This window comes from Talpa europaea, assembly GCF_964194135.1.
Source record: "Talpa europaea genome assembly, chromosome: 15".
Taxonomy (NCBI): Eukaryota; Metazoa; Chordata; class Mammalia; order Eulipotyphla; family Talpidae; genus Talpa; species Talpa europaea.
In genome coordinates, this window is record NC_140083.1 from 21,103,057 (window position 1) to 21,124,381 (window position 21,325).

Sequence of the window (21,325 nt, forward strand, 5' to 3'; positions counted from 1 at the left end):
AAAAAATGTTTATATATGTCTGTGTGCTAATGTGTGTGTGTGTTTACATGCATGGGTAGCTATGAGGGGTGGTATAAATGAGTGTTTTTTATTTATTATTTTTTAAAGATTTGTTTATTTATTTATACAAGCACTGGGTACAGTCAGAAGCACGGGAGGGTGAGAGAATTTGCCAGAGCCAGAGCTGGGAACAGAACAGGCAGACCGATGAAATACACTGCTGAGGGGAGCAGCAGGCGGGGCAGGAGAGGTCTGTCACACCATGTGAGACCCTCGCCGTTGGCCGAGGATCAAACCGGCACTGCAGAGGCTGTGGGCAGCTTCAGCCCAGCGTTCAGCCTCTGCGCCACCAGGGGAGACCCAAATGAGATTTTTTTAAATCTGAAAAAGGAACATCATACCATGTTTAGCTATATACTGCTAAATTCTTTAGTGTTCAGTTTACCAAAATTATCATGATAGACTATTAGGAATTGGCAATCTAGAATTGTATGTTAGATTATGAAAAATTTAACTACTTTCAAGTTTTCCAAGATTATAAGAAAGATTGGCATGGATTTTGTTACTAATAGGTCTGGATAAATCTTTTTAGGATTTGGATCACTTCATTTGTAGCATGTAGTTACAGACCTCTCCCAAAATTTGCTTAAAGAAATACTGGTATGAAATCCTACTGGGAAGATAATCTAGGACTCTCGATGTCACAGGTGCTATAAAAAAAAATTCAAAATCTTTTAGGTGGTGTTACTTAAAATATAGAAAGATGTTTTGCCTGATGTTGAAAAGTTAGTGTTTGCACTGAATTTTTAAACATTTATTAGTGTATTGATTAGTGTATTCTATATGGTCATATTATATTTTAATACTAAGAAGTAAATGGGCCTCCCTGGTGGCTCAGCGGTTGGATGCCGTGCTGCAAAGCTGTCGGCAGCCTCTGCAGCGCTGATTCGATTCCCCACCGGCCAGGGAGCTCCCCACATGGCACAGCAGACTTCTCCTGCCCCGCCCGCTGCTCCCTTCAGCAGTGTCTTTGGTCTGTCTGCCTGTGATACTCCCTGCTCTGGCTCTGGTGAATTTTCTCATCCTCCTGCGCTTCTGACCTGTACCTCAGATCTTGTATAAATAAATAAATCTTAAAAAAAAAAAAATACTAAGAAGTAATAACATGCTTCAGAGAAAACCCATTAGTTGTAAAACTAAATTCACAGAAATCTAAATTATGAAAATTCCTTACTAGTACTGTTTGATTAGAAAATAAGCACTATAATCCACATCATAAATAAATCTACTCACTAGTGTAATGCTAGTGGTTCTTCGACTTTTTGGTCTCAGATCCCCCTTACATTTTTATAGCTTTGAGAATTCAAAAGAGCTTTTAAATATATATAAGTTAAATACCATTCTAAATTAAAACTAAGAAACTTAAAAACATTTTTCTGGGGCCTCCCTGGTGGCGCAGGGGGTTAAGACGCAACCTAAGAAGCAGTTTGCAGCCACTGCAGCACAAGTTCGATCCCCGTCCAGGGAGCTCCTCACATGGCGCAGCAGACCTTTCCTGACTCGCCCGCTGCTCCCCTCAGCAGTGTATTTCAGTCATTCTGCCTGTTCTGTTCCCCACTCTGTCTCTGGTGAATCATCTTACCCTCCACACCTCTGGCCTGTACCCCAGTTTTTGTATGCATAAATAAATCTTTAAATAAATAAAAACCATTTTTCTTCATTTTAAAATTAATAGCTAAGTATATTTGTAATATAGTTACGATTTACTTGGAAACACCTTTGGTAAATTAGATCTGTATTGTTATATTTACACCTATATTTTAATGAAAACATTATTAAAATTCTTTTAAAAAACATAATGTGTAACTTTGATTTAGGGATTTTTTCCCCTCCCCTACGTCTCCCTAAAAATTTGTAGTGGTCATCAATAGGAGCATGATTAATTTCTAGAAATATTTTACTATTTCAGAATCATTCCAAATTTATCTGTATATTTTCCTTTCCCTCTAACTTTTGTTGCATTGATCTTTAAACTTTTTTGGTTATTTTTTTTTTTAAGATTTATTTATTTATACATACAAGAACTGGGGTACAGGCCAGGGTTGTGGGAGGGTGAGAGAATTCACCAGAGACAGAGCGGGGAGCAGAACAGGCAGATGACTGAAAACACTGCTGAGGGTAGCAGCGGGCGAGACAGGAAAGGTCTGCTGCTCCATGTGGGTATCTCTCTGGCTGGATGGCAATCGAAACTGCACTGCAGAGGCCGCAGACAGCTCCACAGTGCTGTGCTCAACCCACTGCGCCACCGGGGAGGCCCCTGGTTATTTATCTTAACAGGAAAAATCCTGGGCACTTTATCTTCAAATGATGCATTTATGATGCATAAATACATCACTTGATATAATTACAGGATTTTTTTAGCCATATACAAAAGTAGAAGTTAAAATATTAGAAATAAATTTAAAATATTGATATTTTTAGTAGCCATAAAACATCATTTTTGAAAGCTTGATAGAATATACATTATTCAGCAGCACTCTGTTGTCTTCATTTAACCTGATTTGGGTCTATATCAGAACTTGGTTTTTATATCTCTCACAGCTGGGGGAAAAAACCCTCAGTGACATTACATAAATTATTCCAAGTGAAAGAACTGTATTCACTAAGTTGTGATACATATTTTTACTCCCGTCCACCAGTTATGCAAAAGTTTTTTTGAAATATAACTGATAAACTCCATCTTCTGATGTCATTCTGTTCTTGCACATTGCTATAATAAAGTACTGCATTTTTGTATTTTTAACAAATGAAATAAAAACTCACTAAACAACTTTATTTGGAAAATAGTATTTTAGCTGTTTCCAAGTTGTTAACAGTGGTCAACATGGTATTTCAACCTTTATCCTTTCTTGAATATATACTTGCTCTGTCTCGTTCAAAGAATGGAGTAATAAGGGACTCTGTCCTTACAGCTTTGTTTAAAGTAATGTATATCATAAATTCACCTAACTGGTTATTGTATGCATTGATACATGGTCATTTTTTCAGCATTAGTACAATTAAAATAGAAGTTTTAGTATTTGGTTGGGGCCTGGCACTCTCAGTGGGTCATTCTGTTAACCTCCTTTGAAAAAGGTGCCTTCTATCCATTGTTGGCCAGATCCTATTGATGGTCCTCAGGATATTTTTTGTCATTTTTTACATCATCCCTCTGCTTGATCTCCAGTGTGTCTTAGTCCAGTCTCTCTCTTCTCTCCTTTTCATTACTCTACATGTATCTCTCCCAGATGAATCTTTCTTCAATACTTTTACTGCACAAATCCTCCCTTCAGTTCATGCTTGCTAGTCTGGAATATGCTTTAATCACTTCCAGTATTTTTCATTTTACCTCATTGTTTTCTTCTGATTAGTTCTCTTTCCTATTTTGCCTGACCGAAGAAAACCGTGAAATATATTTCACATCAAGCATCAATAAAAAATAACTTTACATAGGAACGTAGAAGAACTTATCCCCTCATGTGAATTTATTAATAACCAAAGTAAGCTTTGAAGAAGCAATATTTAACCATTGCGAGATGTAATAACATTTCTGTTTTGTTCCATTTCATTTTTCAAAATGCTGGCAGTGAGCTACTGAATTGATTTGATTCACAGCTAGATTATAACTCAAAGTCCAAAAAGCACTGTTCCATTCATTCCTCACCATTTATTGACCCTACTGTTTGATGGTTTCTTTCCTTCCATTCTATCATTTAGCTCCTAGCTCAGATGTCCTGGATACCTTGGAGGGGCCATCTCTATTCATCCAACCACAATTAACTCTCTTTTTCATCTGATACTCATATCATCATGTGTTATTTTCTTACAGACTTGATGAGATAAGAAATTATTTATCTTTTATTATCTGAATTCTTCATATACCATCTACATCTACCAGTCTGAATATTGATTCCCTAAAGAGAAGGAACTTGTGTGTCATAGTTACTCCTCTATCCCTAGCTCCTAAAATAATGCCTGGTACCTAGAGTTAGGTGTTCAAATAGTTGAGTTAGTAAGTAGCATTTGACTTAACTATTCATGTTATAAAAGCCAAGCTTTGCTCATACTCTAGTAAATTGATAGAATGAATAAGCATGCTTCCTAGGAGCAAGTAATGCTTGACTTTTTAATGTATGTAATAATTAATAGCATTAACCATTTGTTGACTGCAAAGGATGTCTCAGCTACCATGTACTTCACACAGATATCCTTTCACTCCCAGGTAGGTAGTGGTATCCTAATTTGACAGATAAAAAAACTAAGTCTCAAAAATAAGTAACTTGCCTTGGGGCTAAGATTTAATCTTCCCCAGTGGCCTTGCTGTTAAGTAGTTCCCTAAACTGCCTCCTTATCCTGAGGGTGCAAATCTTCACTGGTCGGTTGGGAACTTGAAATTGACGTAATAAGCATTGTTGTCATTATGAAATGCTTTGATTTCAATAAAGCCTTCATAGCTGTAAGTAAAATTAACGAGATATACAAACACGGTAATTACTACCTGTCCATTGCCATCAGTTCAGAATCCTTTTTAATAAGTATTTTCTTTCTAAATAGTTTGTGGAGAAGTTTCTGTTGGAGAAGAAGAAGGTGAAGGTGAAACTGGTTGGATTGAAGGAGCTGCAATCCTCTTGTCAGTTGTCTGTGTGGTCTTAGTAACAGCTTTCAATGACTGGAGTAAGGAAAAACAGTTTAGAGGTTTGCAAAGTCGAATTGAACAAGAACAGAAGTTCACAGTCATCAGGGGTGGTCAGGTTATTCAGATACCTGTAGCTGACATTACTGTTGGAGATATTGCTCAAGTGAAATATGGTGAGTAAGAAAGACAGTACATCTTAACAGTAGATGGATTATTATTTTACTCTTGTTTACAGGTTAACCCATCATTGGTCTTTGTTTTAGGTGATCTTCTTCCAGCTGATGGCATTCTTATTCAAGGCAATGATCTTAAAATTGATGAAAGCTCATTGACTGGTGAATCTGATCATGTTAAGAAGTCTTTAGATAAGGATCCCTTACTTCTATCAGGTATAACTTTCTTTTATAACCTTGAACTCTTTTTTTTCCACAACTATTGCTACCATTGTTAGCAAACACAGTTTCTCTGAGAGTCAATAATGTGAAGAATATTCTGTATTTTATGTTAGTTTCTACTCCTGTAAAGCTTAGAGAGATTTTTTTTTTTTTTTTTAGTAAGCTGGCAGGGAGAGCTTACCAAACATTAACATTAAAGTTAACATTTATTATCTTTGAATCCAGAGCTATAATTTACAAATGAGGAACCTGTCCAAAAAATCAAAAGATTTAAGAATCAGTTGTTAGTTATTGTTAGTATAATGATAGAACTAAAATGTAAGCCTAGAGATAACTATTGAATTATTTTGTTTTTCTCTATCACATTTATTATGAAGAACCATTGAAATAAAGTTAAGGAACAATTGTGTTTAAAGCAAAGTAAGGAACTCTCTACAATGGTTTACAAAGGATAGGATTTTTGAAAAGAACTTTTTAAAATCTCAATGTTTTACCTAATCCAACTACTTCATTTTTCTACTAAGGGATGAGTCTGAGATACTTATCCAAGATTGTATTAATCAGCAGTAGGTCCTCAAGTAGTGCCATATGTGCTAGGCAGGATTAAATTTGCACATGATTAGATATGTCTTGAAAAGGAAAAAGGAAAGCTTTGTATACATTCTGGTATTGTTTAAAATGGGGAAATGAGTGTCTGCTTGGAGACTCTTAAAACAGTCTGATTGTGTTAGCTTGACCTAAGGTTGATTGAAAATGAAATGTACTGAATATGGGGAAAATGACAAGCTGTCTTGTAAAATACTAAATAAAAGGAAGCCAGGACACAGCTTGACACCAAAAGTATTCCAGTTCTTTAACTTCTGATTTTTAGGTTTCTAATCTTAATTTAGAATTGTCTGTAGAATAATTGTTTTAAATATATTTGCTAAGTTGCACTAGAATTTGGAGGAGGCAAAATGTTGCTGTGTTCTATCATTATCAGATACTAATAGATTGCTAATGTTATATATAATGTAAGGCGATTCCTGTTTAATTTAGCTATTTAATAACTGGGCAGTTAATCTTTTGGTTCTTCTCTATACACTTACATTTAATCAGTTGAACATAATTTTACAGAAACCAAAGTCTGTGGCAAATGTTCAGTAAGTTAGAATCACAACTTTAGGACTCGTATGTAAGTTTAACCATTACCTGTTTAAGATCTGCAAATATGTGCCCAAAAATATATTGCAAAACATCCCACCGTTAAAAGCCATTGTAATTATATATACAGATATACACCATTTATAACTCCATTAGAATAGAGTGGAAGTTCCAATTGTAGTGTAGACTTCTTCAAACAAAAATCTTGATATTTGTGTACCTTTAATATCCTTCACCATTAAGTGCATTCATACTCTGGATTTTCTCTACATTGGTGTGCTTGTATTCCAAATAGAAATATCTTGAACATATGAGTATAATGTATTTAAGTATAATGCATACTTATGTATTCTTCACCATACTTCTAAGAAACTAGTTAATGTTTGCCAAATAAAATCTATAATCTTTCCAGAGGGAAGGGAAGCTACCTGATCATGATTTACTGCCACAGAGTAACTGGAATACTATTTTTGGTGAACTAAAATAGTCTCCTCTTGCCTCTTTGCCGTATATACTTCATGGACTTCTATGCACATCCATCTTATTTATATAATGCTTAATTCTTCAGGTTGACATTCTTTAACTGATCTTTAACTGATCCTTTTTTTGTTTTAACAGAGATGGCTGGTAAATTTATGTAGACTTGAGTTCCTTAAACACCAAGTATACTAAGAGGACTCTACATTTTCCATGTTTAAGAAAAGACTGAAATAACTTTGTAGAGTCCTTTATCTCAATATGGATGGGAAAATTTTTCTGCTTTTATTTCCCTATTCCAAAAATGTACTGAAAGACATGAAATGCATGTATTTTTAATTTATTCTCATGATGCCATCTCTCACTGCTATTCATTGGCTTCTTAAATTTAGATTTTTAAAAGCAGTTATTTTGTTAGCAATGGGGATATGGCCAGAAACAAAAACTATTTACTTTGCCTGAGCACGTTAACTGCCAACATCCGATTACCTCTGGTAAGGAAGATTTGTCATAAAAAATTGAAATCTGCTGAAAGCCAAAATTATTAAAGCAGTCTTTTACACGTAGTCCTTGCTCAATATCCTTAATTTTACTTTCCTTAATTACATTTCTACTTTACACTATCACTGGTGAAGAAGTGAAGAATTAGAACTTATTCAAAATATAGATGTTTTATAAACAAAAAATCAAAGGAAGGCCTAAAAAGTTCATTTTAGATAATTTTCTCAGTAATTAATAGCCAAACAAATTCTTAAGTACTAGAGTAACTGCCTATGCTTTGTGATCTTATTCAACTAATAATCTTTAAGCATTGGCTTGGTGCATATGGTAGTGGTGGACCAATAAATAAGTTATAATTGTAAGGATTTTACTGAGTATTTTTTTAAGTTAGGTTTTGAAAGCTATTAAAAATTCACAAAAAGAATAGAGAGGGTGGGAAGCTTTTAACAAGTGAGAAAAGATGCAGAGATTTGGTTACACTAGTTGAAGAATTATAAGCAAACTTATTGGCATTATAAGAAAATGGCCTGTTTCCTCTGAGAAAGCTGAACTGAATCTTTTCCTTGCACTTTATAGTTGTGTAATCTCAAGGAACTTTCTAGCAAATAAGAATTGTAATGCCTGCCAACTTGTAGGGTTGTTGTAATGGACAGACTCAGAATTCAGTGGTTTTCCCATCTCTGCTCCCTTGCTTTCTATAATGGAATTTTATGTTAGAGTAGTGGATGAAAAAGTTAGAAATGTTTGTTAGCTTCGCAGTGAAGATTATGAACTTAATGCAGTATAGGTAGGGGAGTCACAAGGTTTTGAGCCGTGAGAGACTGATAACAGAAATCACATTTTTGAAAGATTAAAACTGATTTCAAGATTAAATGGAAATAGATGGCTCAGAGGCTAATACCTTCATCTAGGAAGGCTGAGATTAAAACCTGTGTTAGGTCAGGTTGTGGGGTCAAGTATGGGAAAGGTGGCTTTGGTTGCTGTGGGATCCTTGGGTTATAAGCATGTTTCTGTAAAAGCAATATATTTCTTAGAGAAATATTAAAAATATTGATGATGATGATGATGATGATGATGTTATAATAAAAAATAATGAACTTTCATTGAACCACTATAAATTCTAGACTGTATGCTAAGTACTTTACATTTATGGGATTATTTGAGTCTTCCTATTTTCATGGTTTTTTTTTTTTTTAAGATTTATTTATGCATACAAGAACTGGGGTATAGGCTAGAAGTGTCAGGGGGTGAGAGGATTCATCAGAGACAGAGAGGGGGATAGAACAGGCAGATCTACTGCAATACACTGCTGAGGGGAGCAGTGGGTGACACAGGAGAAGTCTGCTGCGCCATGTGGATTGCTCCCTGGCCGGGGATTGAACTCATGCTGCAGTGGCTACGGATTGCTTCATAGGTTGTGTCTTAACTCCTTGCGCCACCAGGGAGGCCCTTTATAGTTACAGAATTAAAATCTTAAACATAAGAATTTAGGTTTTGTTTAATGATTTACTGAGTGTAATAAATATTGACTATATTAAAGACATTGTTACTGAAGCTTGAAACTTGGTGGTTAAGAGGAAAAACCTATTTGAAATTAAAAAAATAAGTTTTCTGTTGTAGGTACTCATGTAATGGAAGGTTCTGGAAGAATGGTAGTTACTGCTGTAGGTGTAAATTCTCAAACTGGAATTATCTTTACCTTACTTGGAGCCGGAGGCGAAGATGAAGAAAAGAAAGATGAAAAGAAAAAAGAAAAGAAAAGTAAGAATAGCCATTGACTAAGAATTGGTATTTGAAAATGGGGCAATTATTTTCCAAGAACTGGTATGAAAAACACTTCTTTCATGATATTCTGATATGAAAATGTCTATCAAAAGTTAATTAACCATATTGTACTTTCAAGTGGTAGAATTAACAAAGGTATTGTTTTTCTTTTAGATTTAATGGTTTAAGAAGGGCCTCTAATGAATACTTCCATTTCTTTTCCATTGCCAGACAAATTCAACATCTTGAATGTTTCCGTTGACTTTATTCTGTTTAATCTTTAGTTAGAATGCCTGTCATCTGACCAGCAAAATGAATTAAATCCTGACTCTTCTTTGCTTATTTTTTTGCTATTTCAATAGTAGTTTTGTTTGTTAGCCATAACACATTTTAGTCTCCTTAAGCTTTTAATCTTTTTTATGTTTCCTGCTATTCCATTTCCCATTCTTACCTACAAAGTTGAATTTTGAACATAAGACCAAGACTTAAATTCGACACCAATTTGCTTGCCTTGTATTTATAACCCATTCTTAAATATCAAGATATGCTTTATTTTGATTTATCGTATATGCTGTCCCTCCAAGTGACCTATCATCAGCAAACTTGATAACCATAGTTTATCCATAAAGGTCTTTTAAGAAACTCTGTCAAACACAGGGAGATAACTCAGAATCACCCAGTTGGGATGTGGGGGAAGAGGGACATTTTTTTTTTTTTAATTGCCCTCCCATTCTGTTTCTTAGTGTCTGCTGAACTACCCTTCTCACCTCCAGAGGTGTTTCCCCCCGACCCCCTTTAGTTTGACAGCAGCTGACTGGTTTAGCCACCGAGATTTATTTGATTTTACTTAGGGTAGTAAGCCCATGTTTCTCTGTCATACCAGTATTTTGAGATCTTCTGAAACAGATGCCTTGCTAAAATATTGGTTTGCCAAAATTACAGTATTATTTGGGTTGATTTCTTTTGTTCTTTCGGTTTTTGACTTTAGTTATGAAATTTTCACTTCAAACAAGAATGTGTTTGAAAAATTCTGACTGTAGGAGCAGGTAACAAGACCCACATTCTCAGTTTTCCTCTCCTGCTCCTCATAGCAGCCTCCATGTGCCACCTGAGTTCAACCGCTTAGTGGAAGGCAACTAGTAGTAGTGGTACTATTTATTGAGTACTTTATATTCATTATCTCCCATTTCTCATACCATATGATGCAAATACTGCTATTTTTACTGCTGAATAAACAGCCTTATGGAGGTTGGGTAACTTGGTCCCGGTCAAAGATGTAGTAAATGACAAATTGAACTCTGCTCATTTCAACTTACTCCTGTTTAGAAAGAAAGGGAAGTTTGTTATGACTTTATTCTTTTGTCTTTTTCAGTAACCACCATATTATCTAAGATCTTACATCCCTGTTTTTATTAATTCAAGAATATCCCCAGGAGTTAATATCTAACTCATTGTCTACTTTTTGATTCTTACTTGTTTTTGTAGAACAGTACACCATTTTTCCATTTGTGGACTGCCAGCCCTTCTCCCATCCCCTTGACAGCTTTGTTGGTTATGCAAAAGCAGTCTAGGGCAATCTGTTTCTGTTCTGTTAGTCAGGAAGGTGGCTGTCTGGTCTCTCTCCAAACTTGAGCTCATTGAAAGTAGCCAGGTATTCTCTTACTATCTTCTCCTCTATCTTGAGCATCTGTTCCTTCTTGACTATATTTGTTCCACGTTTTCCAGTTTGAAGATCATTTACCTGGTAGAGGAATTGGGGAAAAAAATAGGCTAAATGGCTTTGCTGTTTCTTTGTCATTTTTTTAATATTATACTGTGTACTTCAGACAATAGGCTCATTCTCTCCTTAATTATTGCTCCAAAAATTTTCATCTTTCTGTTTTCTCCTAACCTAAGCTAATTTGGGGAATTACCTTAACTTGTGTTCTTACCAGATTATTCTAGTTTTTCTTCCTTGTTTGCCTCTCTTATCCTTATACAGTACTTTGTTCTCATTCCCATCAAAGCTCTCCTGTGTGCCTGTTCTTTCTGTGACATTCCTTCCTCTCCCTCTCTACCTTTGCCCTTTTCTACTTTCTTTGGATTATATCTATTTTTAGTTTGAAAGCTTCTTGTACCATATTTGGGTCTAGTACAGCATTTAAAAGAGTAAAGTGTTGTGGCAAAATCAAACATATAAATGCCCCAAATTATTTTGAAGTATTCTCCCCCCCCCCCCATGGATAAGATCTAGAGAGTGATTGACTTAGACAATCATTACAAGCTAAATGCTTTCTAATCTGTATCAGACACATACACCATTGTGTAACAATCCCGTTATAGAAATGTGAACTACCTTTGCATAATTTAACATGGCTGTATTCATTTCTTTTGGAAAGCTTTAATTCCCATTTTGTTCCTACAGATAAGAAACAAGATGGAGCTATTGAGAATCGCAACAAAGGTAAATTCAAGAGGTTAGGAGGACGGTTAGCTCGTTTTAGTTATACCCATGGATATACCTACTATGTACTATATTCTTTCATAAGTAGAATAGGTGAACCTGGGAAAATCAACACTATATCTTACCTTACATTAACCTCTCTTCCTGTCTGTGCCTTAGTCCTGCTGCATTGTTACTTACTACAGTGCTAGTAGGATTTGAATTACAACTTGTAGTAAATTTAGAAAAACCCAATTACAGGTAACTTTCATCTTAAGTATTTGGGACATTTTAGGACTGGTTATTGTATAATTGCTTTCATAGATGTATAAGAAACAAATATTTAACAGGGTTTTTTTTAATCTACTTAAGAGTTTTTACACAATGTACATTCTGTAGTATGGTCATACATGCTGTTCTGCTTTATGGTCATAAATTATATGGCAGGGACGTACAGTGTTAGGAATAAATCTCATCTAACACAACACAGAGAAAAAAATAAGACTTAGTTCTTATCTGATTCTTAAATGATTTAGTTCTAAGTTTAAGGACCCTGTATTTGTTTTTATGCCTTATTTCCCTATTACCTCCCACACATTCTCAAATTTGGTGCAGTTTCACAACCTAGTGTCACCATTGTCGTGTTTTCTCTGAATACACACACACACACACACACCTGAATGTTTAAATCTTTTGAAAAATTGTTTCAAAATATAAATAGATGTCTTTAAAATGTAGTAAAGGTTATATTTGCTTTTAACTGTAGCAAAAGCCCAGGATGGTGCAGCCATGGAAATGCAGCCTTTAAAGAGTGAAGAAGGTGGAGATGGTGATGAAAAAGACAAAAAGAAATCAAATTTGCCAAAAAAGGAAAAATCTGTTCTACAAGGAAAGCTTACAAAACTGGCTGTTCAGATTGGCAAAGCAGGTATGATATATAGAAGAAAATAAGGTGTTTTGTTTTAAAATATGCTAACTTTCTACTTAGAGATTTTTTTTTTTTTTTTGAAACATTTAAGATTGGAAATTGTTGCTTTATGAGTAAGAGAGCAGTTAAAATATTTTCAAGTTTTAGATTCTGACTACAGAATTGAGGTTACCAGAGTGGGGGCAATGGGTTGACAGTGTCCATTGGACTGTGGTGGGTTGTTGTTGATACTCTGATGGTGGGCATGGTATGATAATACTCATTTGAAGAGATGTTCACCTACACTCCAAAAACATATTGTGTTGTAAATCATTTTCTTGGAAAAAAAAAAATGATTTTTCTTAATGTTTTCAGTTTAATCCACAATGTACCAGGCTTTTTGAGTTACTGAGATCTTCGTAATAACATTGCAGTTTAGAGACTTATATCCATTTTATCTAAAGGGAAGTGTCTTCTGTCAACTAGCTTATCAGTGGCCTAGTTCGAATTAGCACTTAAACCTGCCCAATTCATTAGCCGCATGTTCTCATCCCTGAATTTCTGGGAGTAGTAGAAAGACAGCTAGCAGTGCTATTACTGTATATATAGAGTAATATCTATATATATCTATATCGATATATATATATATATATATATATATATATATATATATATATATAGACTGCCCAGCTATAGCTTTTTGAATTATAGTTTTCTTGTCTTAGAGTAATTACCCAGAAGTGGAATTTCTGTATCATATGGTAGTTGTACTTTTCATTGTTTGAGGAGTATCTGTGATTAACACCAACAATGCACAAAGGTTCCTTTTTCTCCAATTCCTTACCAGCACTTATTATTGCTTGTCTTTTTGGTAATAGACATTCTAATAGGTATGAAGAAGTATCTCATTATGGTTTTGATTTTCATTTTCCTGTTAGTGATATTAAAGACTTTTTCGTATACCCGTTGGTCATCTGTATGTCGTTAGGACAATATCTGTCCAAATCTTCTCTTCCCTTTTTAATCAGTTGTTTGCGCTGCAGGTTGTATTAGCTCCTTATCAGACAGAGAATTTGAAAGTATATCCTCCCACTCAGAAGTTGCCTTTTGATTTTTTTGTTGGTTTCCTTTGCTGTGCAGAAGCTTTTTAGTTTGATGAGGTTGCACTTGTTTATTTTTGTTTACTGCTTTTGCTTTAGATGTCAGAGTCCCAAAATGATCTGTAAGACCTATGTCAGGGAACTTATACTTATGTTTTCATTTAGGAGTTTTAAGGCTTTGGGTCTTATATTCAAGCCTTTAATCCATTTTGAGTTAATGTTTGTGTATAATATAGCAATGTTCCCATTTCATTCTTTTACATGTGGCTGTGCAGTTTTCCCAACACTGTTGGGAAAACTCTGTTCTGTATTCTGTGATCTGTTTTAATCTCCATACCAAGCTGTTTTCATTAGCATATCTTTGTAATGTAGTTTGAAGTTGGAAGCGTGATGCCTCCAACTCTTGCTTAAGATTGCTTTGACTGTTTTGGGGTCTTTGAGGTTCTGTACAAATTTTAGGATTGTTCTATTTATATGATAGAAAGTTAAATATTTTGTAACACAATGTTAGCTCTTGGTTTTCTAAGTAATAAAGCAGTGAGGATGGATGTAAAATAATTAAGAAATAATTCAGATGATTTTATAATTTTTTATAGAAAGCATAGGGTTGACTATTTCATCCCATGTTTCCCATTGAAATGATTCTTAAATGACTTCTCTTTTAGCATCAGGTAAATTGCTGCTATATAATGTACCAGTTTATGCTAAGCTTTTGGTATTTCTTTGTCATTGCCTATTATTTAGTACCAGCTTTAGTTAAAAGCCAAAGATAAAATAAGTCTTGGAAAGAAGCATAAATGCTTTACCCCTCTTGTGCACTGGGCTATACTTGGAAGCAGAAATTAACTCTGAAATGTCAAGTGATAAGTGCCAAAAAGAAGAAACAATTTCTCAGAGATATTAAAATAAATATGCAACCAGTTTAATTCCACTTTGACTAATATGTAACTGACAATGGGTAGTAGTGTCTGGAATATTTAAGTAATTACATTTTTCTTTTCTTCTTTTAATACACTGAAAGGTTTGTTGATGTCGGCCATCACTGTCATCATTCTAGTATTATATTTTGTAATTGATACATTCTGGGTTCAAAAGAGACCATGGCTTGCTGAGTGCACACCAATTTACATACAATATTTTGTGAAGTTCTTTATTATTGGAGTTACAGTTTTAGTGGTAGCAGTGCCAGAAGGTCTTCCACTTGCAGTCACTATCTCACTGGCTTACTCGGTTAAGGTAAGTAAAAAATAGCTAAGTACATGTACTAATAAGTTTAAAACCTCAGCTTATGTAGAAAATGCACACTTTTCTAAATAGAAAATTCTGGAAGTTGGAGCTTTCCATAAATTTATCCTGTTTTCTTTTAAAATACTGTCATTGATTCCCTCCACATCACCCCTAGTGAAGATCTCTCTACATTAAGAACTAATCATACCTTGCATGGTGGTCTTGACTTAATATAAGCACAACTTTGTTAGGCAAAAGTTCCAGCTTAATTTATGTTATCTGATAGTTACATTGCCAAGTCATGTCACCTTCTTTTCCAATCTATAAAATTAAAGGAAGAATGATTGTCATTTACCTGCTGTTACAGTACAAAAACAAAAAAAAGATTTCACTGGAGTCCAGGCTTCTAAGGCCTCCTTGGTTTCCACTCTTGTACCCCCTCTCCTATCCTCATTACCCTACAACTTAACTTCATGTAGTAGGTAGACTCATGTTTCAAAAAAACCAATTCAGATCAGCTTGTGCAAAATTCCAGTGGCTTCTCATACTTAGAATAAAATCCAGACTTCTTCCTGTGACATGCAAGCCCCTGCTCACTGTGACCCTTGCTTACCTTTCAGTGCCTATCTCCTAGCTCTCACTTCCTCTTGTCCAGCCTCACTGGCCTACAGGCTGCTTCTCATATATCCCAACCGGCCTCATTTCTGGTCTCACTTGTTCCTTCCTTAGAATAATGTCTTATTCAGGGCCTCCCCTGGTGGCACCGCGGTTGAATGCTGGGTTGCAAAGCTGCTCGCAGCCTCTGCAGCACTAGTTCGATCCCTGGCCACCGGCGAGGGTCCCACAAAAAAAAATAAATAAATAAAAGAATAATGTCTTACTCAGGTCTCCAAATATCACCTTCTCTTACCATTTGATTTATATAGCTCAACCCTTGTTTTCCAGTTAAAATGCTAAAAAGAGAGATACAGTGGCTTTGCTAAGTGCTGTTTACCTAAGAGAATAATCTCTCTGAAGATTATTTATTGTTATCAACTTAGGTCCTATATGAAAAAGATGAATTGGATTTTTTGACAAAGGTTTAACTTGGACAGTTTTGATCTTTCAAATGGCATTGCAAGCAAAATCCTACTTAGTAGAAGAATGCTGCTCTTGTCAGTTTTTAATGCTAATTAGCAGTTCTCCTTAAGTAGTAGTGCTGACAGTAAGCAATATAAAGTAATTAGTCATAGTTTTTGCTCCAACACGCTTATTTTCAGTATTTCCAAATATTTTACAGTAGTCCTGTCATAAGAGTATTTTTTTGCTTACTATTTCTTTACAGGCATTTTATATCTTTTATTACAAAAACAAAGTGGTAAATGTATCAAGTGATTGTAAAATACAGTGTAATCATCTATTTGTCTTTTTTATAGTTAGAAAGAACTGTGTTTATCTAGCCCAAATGTTATAGTTGCTGTTATTTCCTCTGAAGTCATTATGGATTCTCTCTCTGTTATATGACTTTGCAGAATTGAACACATTTTCTTACTGCAGAATTTCATTCCTTTGATACTCAGTACTATTATAGATTACAAGCCATTTTTTTTGCAGTATTTTGTATATTAGTAGTCATAGAATGCACTTTGTGAAACAGTTACAGTTTTTAACCTTTTCCACATTTGTATTGAGAATTATCAAGTATTTTAACTTAAATGCCTATAGGGGCTACTGTAAGAAGCCTTAGGTTTTTAAAAATGGTCTTTGTTATAAATGAAGGAGGTAAAACACATTTGATCCTAAGGATGAGAATGCCAACCTGTGGAATAGTAAAAATGACCCATTCTTATGTGGAGATATTAAATCAATCCTTCAGAATCTATCTAACTGATAAAATATAATTTAATTATATTTTAACTGATTAAAGCTACTTTTTTCTTGGTGACTGATATAAAACCTTTTGTTTCCTACTTGATAAGAGACTTAGTCCTTAATGATTATGTATCTCTATACTTAAGAGTATAGATTGTCATTGCTCTTGAATGCAAGGACACCTCATAGAAACTGTTGGAAGCTGTACTTTTTTTTTTTTTTTTAAAGATTTATTTATTTATTTATACAAGCACTGGGTACAGTCTGAAGCGCCGGAGGGTGAGAGAATTCACAAGAGCCAGAGCGGGGAACAGAACAGGCAGACTGATGAAACACACTGCTGAGGGGAGCAGCGGGTGCGGCAGGAGAGGTCTGCACGCCATGTGGGACCCTCACCAACAGCCGGGGATCAAACCCGCGCTGCAGAGGCTGCGGGCAGCTTTGCAGCCCAGCACTCAACCTCTGAGCCACCAGGGGAGGCCCTCTTTTTTGTTGTTGTTGTTGTTGTTAAAGATTTATTTATCTATGCTTACAAGAGATGGGGTACAGGCCAGAGATGCGGGGGGTGAGAGGATTCACCAGAGACAGTGGGGAACAAAACAGCAAATTGACCAAAGTCCACTGCTGAGGGGAGCAGCAGGAGAAGTCTGATGAGCCATGTGGGTTGCTCCCTGGCTGGCCGGGGATCAAACTCATGCTGCAGAGGCTGCGGATTGCTTCATAGTGCGGTGCTTAACCCCTTGCTCCACCAGGGAGGCCCGGAAGCTATACTCTTACATAATAGGTGCAGTATCTGTAGTATTGACAATGTTGTTACGCCTTGAGAAAGTGACTGAATGCATAGAGAGCTAGCACTGTCCTTTGCTTACTTGAATTGATGAGCTATACTAAATGTTGTATGTAGCTGGGAGATTTAGCCCTGATTTTAAAACAGTTTCTAATCCCTTTAATAAGGTGATTTTTTTTATGGAACTTAACTAGATTTATTTCTTTGTCACCACAGAAAATGATGAAAGATAATAACTTAGTAAGGCATCTGGATGCTTGTGAAACCATGGGAAATGCTACAGCTATTTGTTCAGATAAAACAGGAACATTGACAATGAACAGAATGACAGTTGTTCAAGCTTACATAAATGAAAAACATTATAAAAAGGTTCCTGAGCCAGAAGCTATTCCACCAAATATTCTCTCCTATCTTGTAACAGGAATTTCTGTGAATTGTGCTTATACATCAAAAATATTGGTAAGATTTCCTTTGATAATTTATACATTAACATTACATTAGGTATTGATAGCTCTTCAAAGCTATCATTACTATAAATAAGTAGAACAACCGAATTGTGTTTTTAAAATGCATATATCACATTGTAAGGTATGTTTCTTTTGGTATTTGTGGTACAAGTGAGATCTCTTTATCAACATGTACATTCTCTTATTTGTTTTCTCCTGTATTTTGAAACTTTCAAGCCATGTAACCAGAACACGTTCTCATTTTTAAATTCTTACTAATTTCATTTTGTGAATGACCAGTCTGTGCTACTACAGAAGGTCACCTTTCAGTTTTTTAAAGAAAAATTTGAAGCCATATTTCAACTTAAAATAATGTTTTATGTAAATGTCCTGTTTGGCTTCTCAGTAGTTTCTACCTTTAACGTGGTCCTTAGCTTAGACCTTTTGGGACTAAATAGAGTAATTCTAGATTGGTGCTACCTTTGAATAAAATACCTTTACTCTGGCAAGTCTTAAAAGTTTTAGTTATATGGTAAAATAGGAATTCTGTTTGATTTGATATATGTTCTGCTGGTTTATGAATGAAAACCATGTATTAAATTAATATTGAAAGTTGTTTAGTGAAAATATGCATGAATTAGATTATTAGGCTGGAAAGTTATGGGATCTTGGTTCTAGATCTTGCTTTGTCTTTTACTAGCCCAAAATTGAGCTTTACTTTTTCAGTTGTTCAGTAAAGACAGTTGCATCTGCCCTCAACACTATTGTGATGATTATATAAGGTATTTCTGAAGATACTACGAAGGGAAAAAAGTTTTATGTACATGTAAGACAGAAGTGCATTATTTTATTGCATATTATTTTGAGCCATAAAATTTTGTAAAGTAGATTTAATTTTGAATTATTTAATATAAATGTTCAGTGGAAACAAGGAAGGGAAAGGAAAGGAATTAAAATTTATTAAATTCCACTGAGTGTCAGGAAGCAACTTTAAACTTTACATGTATTATCTTATTTCATTCTTGGGTTGTGTGTCCTGCTCCTCTTTTCCAGATATTGAAGCCAAGGACCTCAGCAATTGAGTAACTTGCCAAAATTTCACGTCACTAGTACCTGGCAGGGCTGAGATTAGAATCCCTGTCATTCTCCCCGCAGGGCTCCTTTCCGCCTTACCTTTCTGTGTCCCTTTTTGAAATGCTGTATTACTAGAATTTGCCTATACGATTTTGTTCTAGAATGTCGAATTCTGTTTTACATTATAAATTAAATTGTTATAAAGAAACAAGATGATACCAGCTTCTAAACCTTTTTTTCTCTTATAGCCACCAGAGAAAGAGGGTGGATTACCTCGTCATGTTGGTAATAAAACTGAATGTGCCTTGTTGGGACTTCTTTTGGATTTAAAGCGGGATTATCAGGATGTTAGAAATGAGATACCAGAAGAAGCACTGTACAAAGTCTACACCTTCAATTCTGTTAGGAAGTCCATGAGTACTGTCCTGAAAAATTCAGATGGAAGTTACCGAATATTCAGCAAGGGTGCATCTGAAATAATTCTGAAAAAGTAAGAGTAAAATGCTTAGATGATAAATTGCTTACTGTAGTTGCTTTATGGAATATCTACTATGTTGTCATTGTTGCATTTTCTTTTTTGTGACCATTAGGCATTTGATGGAACCTTAAGAGTTTTTTTTTAGTATGTGTTAATGATATTTAGATATTTGCCCATGGTATTTTGCCATTTTCATGTTCTGCCTTCTTTCATTTCTTAGCATTTTACTATAAGGAAAAATAAATACATTCAATCTGGAAAGTTTAATATAACAAACTTTGATATTTGTCTAAACATGTTGATTTTCCCTTATTATATAGGCTCATGAAAAATAAAAGTTTCCTCAGAAGAAAAACTCATTTCTGTCTGCAACACTGTATTGTAGTAGATAGTAGACTCAAAAAGGTGTGGTGAATTATAAGATGTTTTGTTTGACTAGCAAAACAAACTATAATAGATCTTCATAATTCTCCTTTTATATCAGAGAGAAGATGTATCATATTTATGTTTCTGCAGTGTTGTATTTAAATGTCTCCTGTCATTTTGAATGTTTTTTTCCTTTTTATACAAATAGCTTCAATTTTGACATTTCATGATGATGTATAATTTTCCAATGTTTATCGATTATTACAGGTGTTGAAATTACTTGGGTTTCTGTAATTCCTGTAGAGGAGTAAAGAATTTTAAAGAATATTTAAGAGCAATCATGGAAAATTAGAACTCATTTGAAATTATAACATTTAAAATATTTCTGCTTTTAATTTGTTCACCTGTGGATTATAATCCACTGTTATTTTAGTAAACACTTGACGGTATAGTCTAACTGATTTATGAGACAAGTATATAAATAAATGAAAAAGTAGTTTTGAAAAGTGGATACAAAGTTTGTGATGAGAGGTTGTTCTGTGAAGGAGGTTACATTTTAAATAGGTTTTGATATGAAGTGAGAACATCACAGAGAAAGAAGCCACATCAGAGGAAAGGAGATAGGGAGAACTAGTCATACAATTCATTTGAGTTGTGATGGGCTTTTGTGGCTCACGGGGCATGTAGCATTTCCCTCACAGTATTATTACAAATCTGATTTCCATGTGAAAGTTTAGAAATCTTTCTAATCTGTGGCTTGCTCAGTAACAGATGGTAGAGGGGAGATTTGACAATTCTGAAGCTAACTAGCTTTGGGATATTGTGCAGATTTCTTCTTCCTTGCTTTCCCGAACTCTGTAATGGTGAAATAAAGTAATGCATATAAAACATCTAGCATGTATTCTGAAATATAGAGTAAATATACAGAAATAGTGCTAGTGCTAGTGTTGAGGTTTAAATGTTAGGCTGAACAGTTAAAACTTGTAGACCATATAATGCAATGAAATATTTTTTTCATCAGGTAGTGAAATAGTCAAAGCTGTGATTAAAAACAATTCTTGCATCAGGGAATGAGGTGGGTTCGGGAAAAAAGACAAGAGTGGAAACAAATCATTAAAAGGCTATTGCAGTAGCTCTAGTTCCAAGTAGGGACCAAAAAGAAGGCAGTGGCCAGGGAATGAAAGGAGAGGTAACAGAGAGCAAATAGGAGTTAGGAGTTACTTCTATATAGATGATGAGAAAAAGTATATAAGTGAGACTTTAGACTTAAATCGAAATTATTGGGGGCAAGGTTATGTCCATTAGGTGGACAATGAGACAGCTTTTAGTCTTGTAAGCAGTATATTTCTCTGAATGGAACTCTTCAACAGTGATGGAAAGGCAGCTTGAAAAACAAACAAAATGGATGACGTGGAATTGGGAATCATCAGTCTAGAAACTGGAGGTGGTGACATCACCAGGGTAGAGGAGCATAGAGAGGCTATTTCAAAAATAAACTTTAAATAGAGGAGACAGTATGACTTTTATTTACTACATAATTGAAAAGGTTGCGGTTAGCTTGATTGAAATTAAAACTATTTAGGCATCATCTCATTTTAATAGAAGACTTATTTTAACAATAAGTTATTTTTTTTCTTTCATGGCTAAAACAATATAGGTGATGAAACAGCATCTGAGGTAAAGGGTTAATTGAACTTGGCTTTTCACTTTGA

The 21,325-nt window shown here is 34.9% G+C and overlaps 1 protein-coding gene across 15 annotated transcripts in view; it reads left to right on the forward strand.

The window, feature by feature from the left end:
• Window positions 1-21,325, forward strand: part of ATP2B1 (ATPase plasma membrane Ca2+ transporting 1) — a gene marked incomplete at both ends in the record, with an annotated part of 59,543 nt that overhangs the window by 11,815 nt on the left and 26,403 nt on the right. For 7 of the 15 annotated variants that reach the window (XM_084255449.1, XM_084255456.1, XM_084255457.1 and 4 more), the window contains 8 exons: window positions 4,594-4,848; window positions 4,939-5,064; window positions 8,812-8,952; window positions 11,360-11,398; window positions 12,144-12,305; window positions 14,406-14,620; window positions 17,466-17,708; window positions 19,018-19,259. In XM_084255449.1, coding sequence (XP_084111575.1) covers window positions 4,594-4,848; window positions 4,939-5,064; window positions 8,812-8,952; window positions 11,360-11,398; window positions 12,144-12,305; window positions 14,406-14,620; window positions 17,466-17,708; window positions 19,018-19,259 — 1,423 coding nt within the window. The remainder of the gene's footprint in view (window positions 1-4,593; window positions 4,849-4,938; window positions 5,065-8,811; window positions 8,953-11,359; window positions 11,399-12,143; window positions 12,306-14,405; window positions 14,621-17,465; window positions 17,709-19,017; window positions 19,260-21,325) is intronic. The other 8 variants (XM_084255461.1, XM_084255452.1, XM_084255450.1 and 5 more) reach the window with 5 other exon arrangements.